The 13,270-nt window shown below is 41.7% G+C and overlaps 1 protein-coding gene across 1 annotated transcript; it reads right to left on the bottom strand.

Annotated features, from left to right (window-relative positions):
* Positions 1–7,490: 7,490 nt before the first annotated feature.
* Positions 7,491–12,926, bottom strand: ZMAT3 (zinc finger matrin-type 3; the record flags this gene model as incomplete). The annotated part of the gene is made up of 5 exons (XM_079539759.1): positions 12,618–12,926; positions 10,693–10,812; positions 8,777–8,943; positions 8,564–8,664; positions 7,491–7,702 (listed from the first exon to the last, which is right to left on the bottom strand). Exons 1-5 carry the CDS (start codon positions 12,885–12,887, stop codon positions 7,491–7,493), a joined length of 870 nt encoding a protein of 289 aa, XP_079395885.1. The 5' UTR covers positions 12,888–12,926.
* Positions 12,927–13,270: the final 344 nt, after the last annotated feature.

The following is a 13,270-nucleotide window of genomic DNA, read 5'->3' as shown; positions in this document are numbered from 1 at the left end:
ATAGCCCATATGTCTTCATCTTCTGGTGCATGGGAGTTTTGTCATTTGATTTTTCACAGGTTTTTCATACCTACATTTAATCTTTTAATACTCAGGGCAATAGACAAGCTAAGGTGCTGTTGTTCACACATGGTCTCATTGCATTTAGAGAAGTACATAGCCAGGCCTCCTCAGGTAAATGCTGCATTCATGCATAAAATTCTACAGACACACTGAATGCAGCATAGTTAGCCCTATATGCAACAATGTCCTTTTCTTACAATTCTACACTCCTTACTCTTTCATTCATAGTATCGCCTTGTTAAAAAAGATGGCCCTTGATAGCGAGACACGGTGCTTAAATTCATACTTTTCCTTTATGTGTAATGCAAACACCCACCAAAAAGCAAACTCTACTCTCAGCTAATATACAGTGGATAATTTTCCATTTTCTCTACATCTGTGTAATCCCAACAACTTTAAGCATATCTGCTCTTGTTTTATGCAGGTAGAGAAGTGAAGCAAGCCCAGCAGAATAAGGCCAAGAGAACAAGCGTCATTCAGAGAGGGATTAGGCCAACTGCATTGTAGGTATTATCTGTTACAGCAGTTCATTAGAACTCCTAAAAGGACAAGCAGCATCCCATTCAAACACTTTGAGAGAACTAGCAATTGGACGAGAGAGAATTTATATGAACTGGACATAAATGAACACAAGAGCATTCCAAACCTGTACTTCACAAGCATAGAGCATCTACAGTTCTTCTAAAATTCTTCTGTTGGTCTTTTCTCACCACTTTGTATTGCTTCTGCCACAAAAATCTCTGTGGAAAACTCTTTCAAGCTTCATCATTTATTTTTTTTAAGTAATTTGCTAAAGACCATTTCCTCATACAAGGTAAAGTCATCATAGATAAAAATGAAAATCTAAGAGCTATTAAGCAAACTGTTTTAAAAATTTTGTAGTTTTCGTCAGGCAGGGAGCAGGGAGGATTCATGGAAAAGGGGCAGGGTCAGAACCCTGGTATTTAAAGGCCTCAAGTTCAATCTTCCTTTTTAGTCACAGCCTTTCTGAATGAATCACTTATTTTTTCCTTCACTTCCTCAGCTGTAAAATGTCACAAAACTAAAAAAGCTCTTCACACAACAGGCTAATTGGAGAAACAGAAGGAGGGCTATTTATGCTTTTGAATTACACAGTTAGTCTAAGATTTTCCTTCTGTACTATTTTATTTGCTGCATAATTTAACAAATACCTGTGAACCCAAATTAGGTTGCTCAGGTATCTCTATGTGTCACAAAGGTTTAACTGCACTAAATTGCCATGGAATTAACACAGAATACAATTTTCAGTTGTAAGTATTAAAAGGCATCTTATAATGTCAGACAGTACTCAAACATCCCATAACAGGAAGATGCTGCTCCACACAGGTTTGTTCATCCATTCCTACAACTGTAAGGAACACAGCCCAGCAAAAGACAGCGAGGGGCTGGGGTCCAATTTAATAAAGCTCTACTTTTTTTTTTAATGACCTATTAATTATAAACAAGAATACGTTAAAACACCCTGCATTTGACTCTTACAATAGGAGAAGGCACCTAAGTACTTAGGCAGCTCCTAGTCCCACAAAATAATCCCACCGTGGTGTCACTACTCACTGCAGTGCCCCCATCCCCTGAAACACAGAGGGCATGGGAGTGCAGGGATACATGCTGTAATGCTACAGCGTGATGGAAAGCACAGCAATAATAGCAGAGGGGCACAATCCTAGGCTACAACAAATGATAACATGCCCAAATGCAGCAGCCACAGAAACAAAGGAAAAAAAACTGCTTACCTTTGGAAGGCCTGTTACATAGGGATCTCCAGCAAGATTGCCTTGCCTCCACTGCCAAGCCTTAAATGAGGTCTGGGAAAGGGTGCATCCTGGCTCCACACCTTCTGGTCACTCAGGTACACTGCATGCACCCAAGCTCCCCTGAGTTGCCCTGCCTTCCCACCAGGTGCTCAGTCACTGGTTCAGGCTGTGACTTAGCCTGTTCAGACAATTGCATCTAGATTAGAGCTGTGCCACAAGAGTTGTCACAAAACCCAAGGTGCCTTAGGTGCCAGGATACTGCCCTTCAGATCAGCAGCTCGTTCTGCTCTCAGCACCAAGGATAACCAAAGTTTTTCTCTCACCTGAATTCAACCTGGCAAACCTCAGATTTTCTTGGTGTTAATGCTCCAGTTCAGGATGTACTTTCTGTTTGGAAACTCATTTCTGCTGCATAAGCATATGCTCTTCTAGAGCTCTCAAGTTACAAAAGGGCAAAAGAGCACACTGGCAAAAAAAAAAAAAAAAAAAAAGCAAATATATGTATCAGGCTCAGCTCATCCGAACATTTTTGCAGTTAGAATTGCAAGTCTATGGTTCAGCCCAGGGCTGTTTCAGAACTTGTGATGTCTACTCTAGGGACCAGTACTGTATTAAAAAAAAAAAGAAAAAAAAAAAAGCTCTTCCCATACCTTTGGGTTCCCATCTTAACTCCTCCTGAAGCCAATACAGCTCAGAGAGAGAACTCAGCCACCTGCTGGCTTTCAGTAACAGATCAAAGAGCTCTGATCACCCACAGTAACAAATCCTACAATGGCTTTACCCCTTTATCGCTGTATTAAAACATAATACTCACACAGCCCCACTCAATGCTAGGCTAAAATCAATTCAGTTATGCACTGTCTGGCATCATAACACAAGCAGCAGCAAAACCAGACACTAAGGCTGTACAATGGTAAGAGGAAGATGATTTATTATAGATTGAAGAAAAAAATCATTTTCATCAACTATTCCCTCAGGGGGGTCAGTAGAACATAAAGGAAAGAAGGACAAATGTACAAAACCAACCTGACAAGAAGGCTCTAGATGAAACACATTCAAAGCACTTGCAAATGATCTTGCTGGACAGATGCAGAAGGAAATTAAATCATTCTTCTCCTGCAAAATACAGACTGAAAAACTGATTTTATTAAAAGAAAAAAAGTTCTGTCTTGCCTTTACCTGTAGATATTTCAGATAAAAAGATATATGTTTTAACTGGGATATTTTTAAAAAAGAAGAAATTCCCAGAACTACTGTTTGACCACATTTATTTGAAAGTGTATTTTATTTTCGCTTCCAACTTCGTGCAGATGGTAAAGAAAAAGGCTCAGCTCACAAAAATAGAAGCTCAGCTACTAGCTTCAAAGAAATCAAGTTGAGCAAATCAATACTTTTTCATTCACTGTTAATCCCTTAGAAATCCTGGTGCTTGTTTTTCCATAATTGGCAATAGGTGTCTTTCTCATCCAGAGCATCCTTGTATACAAGGTCATAAAATTTAAAAATTTTTAAAGAAGTGTATCTATGAGAAAATACCAGCAGCATGAAATTCCTGAAAGGTTTCAAGGCCTGCTCCTACCCAAAGTCCATGGATTTCAAACTACTTTAGCTGGAGCAGGAGCAAATCTTCACAGAGTAAGAGACACATTCCTCAAAAAGAAAACGAAAAACAAACCACCTCATAACCTGAAGAGTGTCAAAACCCAAATGTAGAAGTAAAAACCATAAGTTTTAGCAATAGAATTCCCCTGGCCCTAGCCAACACAATGTTATTTGGCTAGAGTACTTCATTCACTCCAGACTTGGCCAAGATTTCCATCTGTTACTGTGAGAGTATTACTTAAATAATGAAGCAAAAGGACCTCATGCATTAATAAGCCAAAATATAAATCCATGCTATGGTAATAGCTTTCCCTTCTAATACCCTGTAATGAGCATCTAGGAAAGGAAAAAGGACAATAAGCTTTATAGAAAAAACGCATTTTGTTGCACTAATGAACATCTTAAGCAACTCCACAGAAGTTTTCAGGGTTCCTTTTGAGAAATACCAAAAAAGCAAAACATCAAAAGGAGACCAATGTTCGGCAAGATTACAGTGCATTTAACCATCAGTGCAGAACACAAAATAACAACTAATGCTTAAATGCAAGCATAACATTACCACTTCCATACTTCTCACAAGTACATGGATTCCACAATTTGCTTCCTTACCTTAAAAGAAATGCTTAAGAATTCCCCACAGATATCACCAAGTTACCAAAGGAATCATTGGAAGGAAAAACCAAAACAACCAGACCAAAAAAAAAAAAACCCACCACCTAAAAAGGACATTTAAGTAAGAGCTGAAAGGAAATCCTAGTTTCGCTTGTTGTGAAAATAAACAAAGAATATCCATTGGCTGCACTGCTGTTTTTTTCTTGTGTGGGGGGTTTTTGGAGGGAGAACGGGGAGAGAGGGTGGAGCTTTTTGCATCAAGGGAAAGAAAACAACACATCCGTGAGAGGCAAAACATTTTCACAAATATATTAAATATCATTTCTGATCCAAAAGCAAAGTGCGATGCGATGTAGAGTTCACTAAAACAAAAACAACCTACGTAGTGCCTTAAATACTAACAAGTCAATTAGTGGTCAGCACAGTAAAATAAATATGAAGACATTGTTTTGTATACCATTTCTAGCAGCAAAGGTCATTAACCTACTGGCCAATGTGGCAGTTTCACAAAAGTTCTACTTCTTGATTTTGATACTTTGATTAACTAGAGAATATAATTTGCTGGGTCTGGAAAATAGTATTGCAGCTGTATGGTATCCTTCTCATCCCACAACACGCATTCTGAACAATGATCTGGAGAACAGCTTTCCCAAAAAAATAAAACCACAATCCATCCTGCTTCTCACACTGGGAAGCATGAGTTTGGATTGGCTTGAACCCTAATGATGATAGTGAGGTGTTTGTAATCAACAGTTTCCTCTGCTAAAGAGAGTGGGACGTAGCACATTTGTACCAGGAGGTACCAGGCACATGGAGCAAAACGAGTCTTGACACTTCCAGCAGCCACTCAGTCACAGGACGTGAACAGTCACTGGAAATGCCAAATGAGAAGCAGACTGTTGGGCTGGGAGCAGGAGCCAAGTAAGTAAACCAAGCAAAGAGGTGAACAGTTGATTTTAAGCTATATGAAAGCAGACCAAAAAAGCCTTCTTGGTCCTCATTATAAGTACCTGCAGCACCCACAGCTCTTATTTTAAAAAGTGTTGGTTTTCTGCTATTAATTGCAGCTTGTAGGAAATACCATGCTTAATTTACAGCAAGAGGGATGTTTAACTACAAAGCATGAATATACTGGTGAAATACTTAAGGTACAGCTGATCCAGCTCCTTCTGGCCCTGCACAGTGGCGTCAGACTAGGAAAACAAAAGATAGCACTAAGAGGAAACCAGCCCTTCAACAGCAAAAAATGAGGGGAGAAGGTTGACAGGAGATTTTTCCAAGGGGAACCTTCTTCAGGGCTGCAAAGGTGAACCGTGGGCTAGACAGCACAGGAAAAACAAACAGCCTGTCAAAACTGTCTAGTTAGTGCTCTTCAGTCTGGGCTCCTGTTTTACCTCCTAATACACTCCTGTGCACAAAGCGTATTTAACAGGGCTTTGCAGAAAGGAGGAGAAGGAATCCCACTCAAGAGGATGTCTGCTGCCCTGCCTGTATCTGCACAGTAAGGATCAGCCTGGAATGATGTAGATTGCTTTCAGCTACTTTGCAAGAGCTTACCCTGCCAGGATATAGGAAAGCAGTGCTAAGGTTGCATGGCTACCTGGTGCTCAGCTAGAGACAATACTCAGTTTCTGAGAAAAGCATTCATTTTTGAGCAGCCAAGTGAGACAAGCCTTTCCGAAGTGGATTAAAAAGACTAATAAAAACTACCTAGATTTTTTGTTTAGTCATTTTTCATTTTTTAAGGCAAGCAGATAATCCTTCTGGAATGCAAGAGGCAGGGATTAGAATAGCAAAAAAGAAAAAAAAAAAGGCAGGATTGGTTACCTTCACCATCATGCATCAGATAAAGTTTATCCCTGGTAAAAGGCTACTGAAACTGATGGAGCTGCACTTAATTCAAGCTACCCGTGGAGGAGTAAGAGAGAAGGCTGGTCCCTCCTTTACCCCCTCTCTGCATCAGCCACCAACCTACAGCTGTAGCAGTGCTGTAGTGAATAAGGTCCAACAGGGTTTAGCCACGTGCTGCGCTTGCCACTGAAGCTAACGTGACAGAAACATCATGAGCCAAGTTCCAATCACAGCTCCTCACATCTACCTAAATGGGTACAAGAGTGCCAGCCCTACTTCTGCTCTTTATCCCCTTTCCACTTTGCTAAGGAAAATTAAAACAGACACATACTCTTCATTGACATTTAAAAAGATGCTTGAAAAGTTTTGTGAATACTTCTGCATCACCAAAAAGTTGTTGCTGAATCACTGTTGACATTCACACCCTAACTAACCTTAGATTTCTATGGTCCCTAATGATGAAATTCACATCAAGAAATAGAATTAAAACCCAGTTTGAGATGAGAAAAGGAAGAGGGGGAAGAAAGTTCATCTAATATGGGTAGCATTTCACCTCTTATCTTTAACATCCCTTTGGCTTTTTCCAGGGAATTATGTGGAGGTGGGATACACTGACATCTACTTCCCAAGGCCAAGGAAGCCCTGCTCTCCCAGAGCAACAAAGCTGCAGGCTAGGCAGGCACCAAGGCTCTCTTCTACATTAGTATGCAAAGAAATTACAGCTGACAGCTCCTTCCAACCTATCCTTAACCCTATCCTATCCTAACATGGAATCAGAGCACAGCACATCCCACCCAAGCAGGTTTGCTTTCCAATTCACTTCATTAAGCCACAGAGAGTTGAGCTACCCGCAGTGCATTCAAGTACTCAGTCAACAGTACCAAGAACCCTTTTTCATTGTTAACTGTTTGGTAGAAGAATATTTCTGGATGTGGCTAATCAGCTGATATCTAACGTCGGATGTTCAGAGAGAAATCTGCATCACAGAGAAAGGAGTAAGAGGCAAGACCCTCCAAGGTAGAGAGGTGTGCACAGCCTTTCTACAGGCACATGAAAAGAATTTACTGTAGGCTGTAAGAAGAGCCACAATTAGCAATTTGTGGACAAGTTCACCCCTAACTCACACATTTACAGGTCCCATTCCTGCTCCTCTTTTACAAGCTGTTCAGAGATTGACTCTGCTGGAGAAATACATTCTGGAGCACTACTCTGTGGCGTGCAAAGAGGGGAACAGGCTTTGCATGTGGTCTCACCCATGCGGTAGAACCACAGAAGTTTCCAGCACTTCTTGGGCTTTGCATATTCATGCAGAAGGCCGAAGAGAAAACAAAGTCCCCTCAGTCACTCAACACAATGAGGAGCCTTAGATAACTAGCAAACAAACATCAAAAACACTTCATGTCCTGCACAGTGTCATCCTGCCAACTATGATAGAAAAAAAATTTAACCATACCACTGAGTTTGCAGGTGTTACATGTATAGCTCAAGAGCATACTCCTATCAAATGGAGCACAAAGCAGGGCATGTGGCAAACAGCAGGCGAGAGACAAGCTGCTCTATTTGCAGACTACTACCAAGGGTGGTGCGTCATTGTACGTAGCCTAAGTTCTCCATCTCATTTCTGTACCGCTGTTCAGACACCTTGCTTTTATGCTGTTTGCTTTCTAAGTGCTGCCTGAACTCCATCTCCTCACTGGCCCCAGCGTTGCACATGGAGCAGTAGAACTGGCCACTGGGGGTGACACACATTGCCAGATCCCGAGGAATCCTCTGACGAGAGCGGGGATTGAAGTAGGGACCTGAGGAAACAACAGAAAAGTCTATTTATCTATTTAAAAAAGCTTGAGGCACCTCACTGACAACTTCAAGTCCAACAAACACATGAAAGGAAGCCACAGATTAGCATCTTTAATTGATCATTTAAGTGATTAATCAATTTCTTTTTTTTTTTTTTTTAATCACCCAACTCAAGAATTAGAGCAGTCTTTTGATTAGAATAAGCTGTCTAACCCAGTTTAAAGTCATCCCAAAATGACATTTGATAGAATGTTAAAACAAACGTCTTCCAAAGGATAACGACTGAAATTATGATATTAAACCAAGCTTCACCAGGAAGCAGGGTTTCTGCCAATACGTGCACATAACACAACTTAAAATGAAAAAGAGAAACAGATGCTGGGCTGGACACTCTAAAACACTTCAACAATAAAGAGGAAGTTAACAACTAACACCTGAGAAGGGGTTCTAGGAACAGATGGTCTTACAGGGAGGCTAACACACTTTCTTATCTTTCTCATTCTGGACAGAGGAGAGCACATAGAGGTTGCAGTGCTACAGTAGGAGTCAAAGCATCTGGTCACTTGCCAAGAAAATAAAGCAGGAAAATTGTCATCACTTAGAGCAGCCCTACAGACGGGTAGGGCAGATGGTAAATTAAGTTACAAACCAAGAAAGCAGAATAACAAGCAGGCTGACAAAACAAAGTAACTACAGCAGCTGGGAAAATATACACAGACAAGAAGAATCAACAGAGCTGGAACCAGCTCCTTTAACAACCTGTCCCTGCTAGAACAGAGCTCAGAAATAGAAGAAAAACAAGTCTACTGAACATTCATTATTATTCTAAATATACAATAGAGCAGGTGCAAACTCGTGATTACCTGTGTTGTTTTGAACTGTGTACATATTTCTTCTGTTCTGCATCATTTTATATTCATTCCCTTCTTTCCTCGTCCTCCGTTTGCCTAGTTCTGATGTATCCCTGAAGATTAAACAAATACAAACAGTTGCAAGTCCGAGTTTTCTAACAAAAAAGACTTCCAGAGATACTGCCACATGCTTTCAGCCTGAGCATGAAGTTGAACAATACCTACGAGAATGAGTTATTCTGTGCTTCTGCAAGACGCAGCCGTTTGGCATGATTTTTCCCCTGGTAGTGAGCCTGTGCCACAGCTGGAGAACTAAATGAGGCATCACAAAGCTTGCAGTAATCATTCTCTGTGGCCAAGATCACTCGGCCACCTGGTTTGCTGGATCCCATCTAGCAGCAAAGGGAAAAAACACAATGTGAAACAAAGTTAAACTGTTGCAATACTTGAAACACAGTGTCTGAGACCACTATCGCCTTTGCGAGCAAGCAAGACCACTAGAATTAAAACACTGGCTTAGGACATTCCAGCCCCTACCCAACTGCTTCTACAAGAACAACTTAGTTTTCTTTGCCTCAGCTTTCCACAGCATCTTCACATTCCACATTCACATCACATGAGATCTATATAAATTCCATGCTTCAGATGGAGAACAATCTGAATAAACTCTCTGTATTTCGTCAACAGCCACAGAGGCTTGTTTACTTAACAGCAGTGATTTAACACCTCTATTCCTGACTCCTGGGAGCCAACAAATCATGACTTTTGTACTGAGGAAGACTCATTGAAATGTAACAGCACTCCCCGCTTGTGTTTCCAGTGTAGCCAATCTCTCCACAGTATCCTGATGATACTGAGAGATAAAAGCAATAACAGAGCCACCAAATTTCTTAGCCATGCCCTTCAGTTGCAGGGACACCTGAACCAAAGCTTCAGAGGGAAGATCCAGCCCCACATGAGGAGCTCCTGCCATTGGAAACAATACCTTGCCCGTCTCATCAGACAGGCACGCTGACTGGGGCAGCAACAAGGTTCCCTCAGTATTTGTGCATCATCCGGAGAAGAGTGCTCTGTAAACTGCAGCAACAAGAGATTGATACAGCCATGCCACTGCAGCACTTGTAAAGTCCAGCTTCTTTTACATCTCTTGCAAGCTTACAGGCTTATATACAATTCTGACCCATGAGTTATAACATAAATCCTCACACGGCACCAGAATGGCCTTTTTATTGCCCTGGACCATTCCCTCCATCAAAAATAGCACCAGACACCCCAGCAAGTACAGCACCCATGTGCCATTACCAAGGACAGGACTCAGTGCCCTCTTGAGACTCTGATTCAGCTCTGTGAGCCACAAAGCCATTTTACACAGGGCTAAGTCTCCCTCTGGTGGCTCTGACAGCACATGTAAAAACCTGCTTAGAGCAAATGCTTTCTGCTTTTGTACTGACAGAGGCTTAAAACTTTTGGAGGTGACAGGATAACTTCTATCCCTGCTGCTCAGCTATAACTCTCTGCACTTTCACACACAAGAGACAGTTTAGCTGCTAAGCCCCATGACAATCAAAAGACTAGAAGAACAAAGTAAACATTATCTCCTTTGCCTTTAACATGCCTGAGAGCAAACGGGTTTGAATCAGTGACCCATCCCTCCACTCACACTGTACCCAGGAATAACCACTGCAGAATGAACAGGGAGAATTACATAATAACACTGGACAATGGGTGCAGGTGCATCTAAGCATTTTTTCCACATAAGCTTCACTCACACAACGGAGGCATGATTTTGCAGAGCAGATCCACAGCCTCGTGCTTAAATCCAGCTATAGCTATTTTCTTTTAAGTTTTCTTTAAACAGTCTTAATCAGCAGCACATCAGACTTACGTAGGAAACAAAGTATTCGCCACGCAGAAATAGACTATTTCAAGTTCAAAATTCTGCTGCAACAGCAGATTGGTATCTGCTCCTTCAAAAGAAAGCAAACAGCTCACAACTGTCTATATCCACCTTCCTGCGTCACCATAAGGAAAATTCTTTCCAAACTCTTGCAGTAACCCTCAAAGCATGAGACCTAGTTATTCTCAATGAGGGTTAGGTTGCAAGCAAACATCACAATCTCTGTCACCTCCCCATGCCTTACCTGAGCTGGAAGGGAAACAACCTGAGGTGGCACAGGCTCAACCGAGTTACTCATCCTGGCGGGTGCCGGGCAGCTATTGGCAGCATAGTAATTTCGGAGCTTCTTACTGTGGTTTTTACCCTGCAAAGAGAACTCAATTTAATCACTGCCCCAATAACAGCATCTCACAGCGAATACAAAACAAGACAGAGATAAAAAGAAAGAAACAGCCAGGAAGCCAGCACCTCAGGTAAAGGAACCATCACTCAGAAAATATAGAATACACTGAGAGATGCAGACAGCCCCCCTTTGCTCCAAAATGCTCACGTTAAGCCTAATCTTCAAACAATTTCCTGAAACAAGTAAGGTTACAATTAGTTCTTTAATCTATTTCACTTAAAACCAGCATTTTGTGTTTTAGACATAAGACATTAACTGCCTTTTATAAGCCTGAGTACACACATCCATTTTCAAGAGGCTGTGGGTATAAGATAATGCAAAAAACCAAACTTCTAAAAAGCTCAGCTTCGTATTTTATTTTCTCTTGGAAAATATATACTGCAGTTCTTACTGGTGCTTTGCAAACTGAGAGAAGCATATGAGAGCAAGTGTATGTACAGTGGATATATATTAAAGAACATACGTGAAATAAATAAGAGTCATACATTTTTAACTACAAATGCACTTCCGCCTTACTGTGACAGAAATACTGCAGAAATCCTATGTTAAACTATAACCTATTCCTTTACAGTCAGAAAAACACTTTTTTTTTTTTCTCAGAACCAACAGCAAACGTGAGGTCCAGGCCTGGTATTCTGAAGACACAGAGAACCACCCTCTTGCACTGGGTGGTGAAAAAAGTTACCATATCCATACCTCTCACAAATTCAGCGCTAGGAAGGCAAGCTACTGACATCAGGGACAACGTAAGACTAAGATTAATTTAATATCAGCAAAAAAATACACAAATTGTTCCTAACTAATTCCAAAGAAACCAACTAGACAGACTGAGCGAACAGAATTTGGTTTGAGCTGATCCAGCTGATATTTCCTGTAGCAATTGGACAGACCAATACAATGGGAAAGGCATTACAACAAAGATGTAATAACAGAAGGACCAGCACAATAAAAAAGCACTAAGAGAAAAGGAAGAAAATCACTCACCCCTATCAGAAGATTCTAGATCCCAGGAAAAAGCATCACCAAGGAGGGATCTCCAAAAAGAGATCCTTCCCCAGCAGCAGTCAGCCCTTCAATGAGGTCTAAGAGAGGTGCAGCCAGGCTCCACCCCTTCCAATCACACAGATGAATTGCCTTCACCTGAGCTCCCAGGGCTGACCAGGTCTTTTACCCAGGTGCTCAATCAGTGGTTCAGGCCATGACTCAACAGTTCCCATACACTGTTCAAAGCACATGAGATTTTGCATAAATACGGCCTCCAGCAAAGTAGTGGTGTGCATAGCCTCAGGAAGGAGGCAGTGATAAGCACATGGTAGCAGACTACTCTCCTAAGGGCACAGCTAGTTCCAGAGAAAACATCTGTCCAGGCCTCACAAACATCATGTTTGTGGAATCAGAGGTTCAGTTTCACTGGGAAGATGTAGAGGTGGAAAACAAAGAAAAAGTAGGTATTTTCCTTTCCACTCATGCCATCTCAGTAGGATTTCTCTGTCCGCACAGAAAAATTTTTTGTGATTTGATCCTGTCATTATACCTTAAAAGAAAGCTCTGCAGCTTATCTGGATGACCAGCAAATTCAACCAAGGTGAAGCTACGTGCATAGAGTAGTTCTAGACACAGCTTCCAGTCCCCCAGATGTAGCAAAGGTAGCTTCAGATGAGTTAACTCAAATGATGCTGCTACTGTGTAGCCACTTCAACACAGCACTCAAAACCTAATGGAGATGCAGCATTCCTGGAATCCATGCCCACTACTACTCTGCTTACCTGGTAATGAGCCTGGGCTTGCTGAGCTGAATTCAGAGTGACATTGCAGAGCTTACAGCACAGAGGCTTACATAGTTCCTCCAGCATAGGGTCCTGCTCCACCACCTTTGCAAGCTCTTCGTCTTGTGCGTGATAAAAGGAAGGCCCCAGTCCAAGTGATTTTGGTGGGGAGAGTGGCGAGGTGGCTCTGGGCCTTGTAGCCACTGACATAGGAAGAGATGAAGGTTTCTCAGGATGAGGAAGAAGTCCTGCTTGCTGTAGAAGAATCATTGGCCAAGACGACTGTGGGCATACTATTTCTGAAGGATGAGGAGTCCTCTTCCAATCTAGTCCAAAAAGACACAAATGCTCAAATAAGTCACACTAACAACTGAGGGGACAACTTCTGCAACTGTATTGCCTCTGCTTTATGCTTTTTTACAATTCCAAGCAGGTATAAAATCAGCTTGTAAGAACAGCAGGACAACATAACCATGGCAAGATATTAAAAATACATGGGTATAAGAAACAGTGATCTGAAACACAGCCGTTAGCACCCCAGGGCACCTTTGCAGACACATGAAGATCCCTCACAGTACCCGACCCAGAAGCAGATCCTGCCATACACACCCCAACGCTCCATGACTGCTAGATGTGACCTCCAACACACAGCA

This window comes from Tetrao urogallus, assembly GCF_951394365.1.
Source record: "Tetrao urogallus genome assembly, chromosome: 9".
Classification (NCBI taxonomy): domain Eukaryota; kingdom Metazoa; phylum Chordata; class Aves; order Galliformes; family Phasianidae; genus Tetrao; species Tetrao urogallus.
Note: the sequence above shows the minus strand (reverse complement) of the source record. Positions and strands in the feature narration are given on the sequence as shown.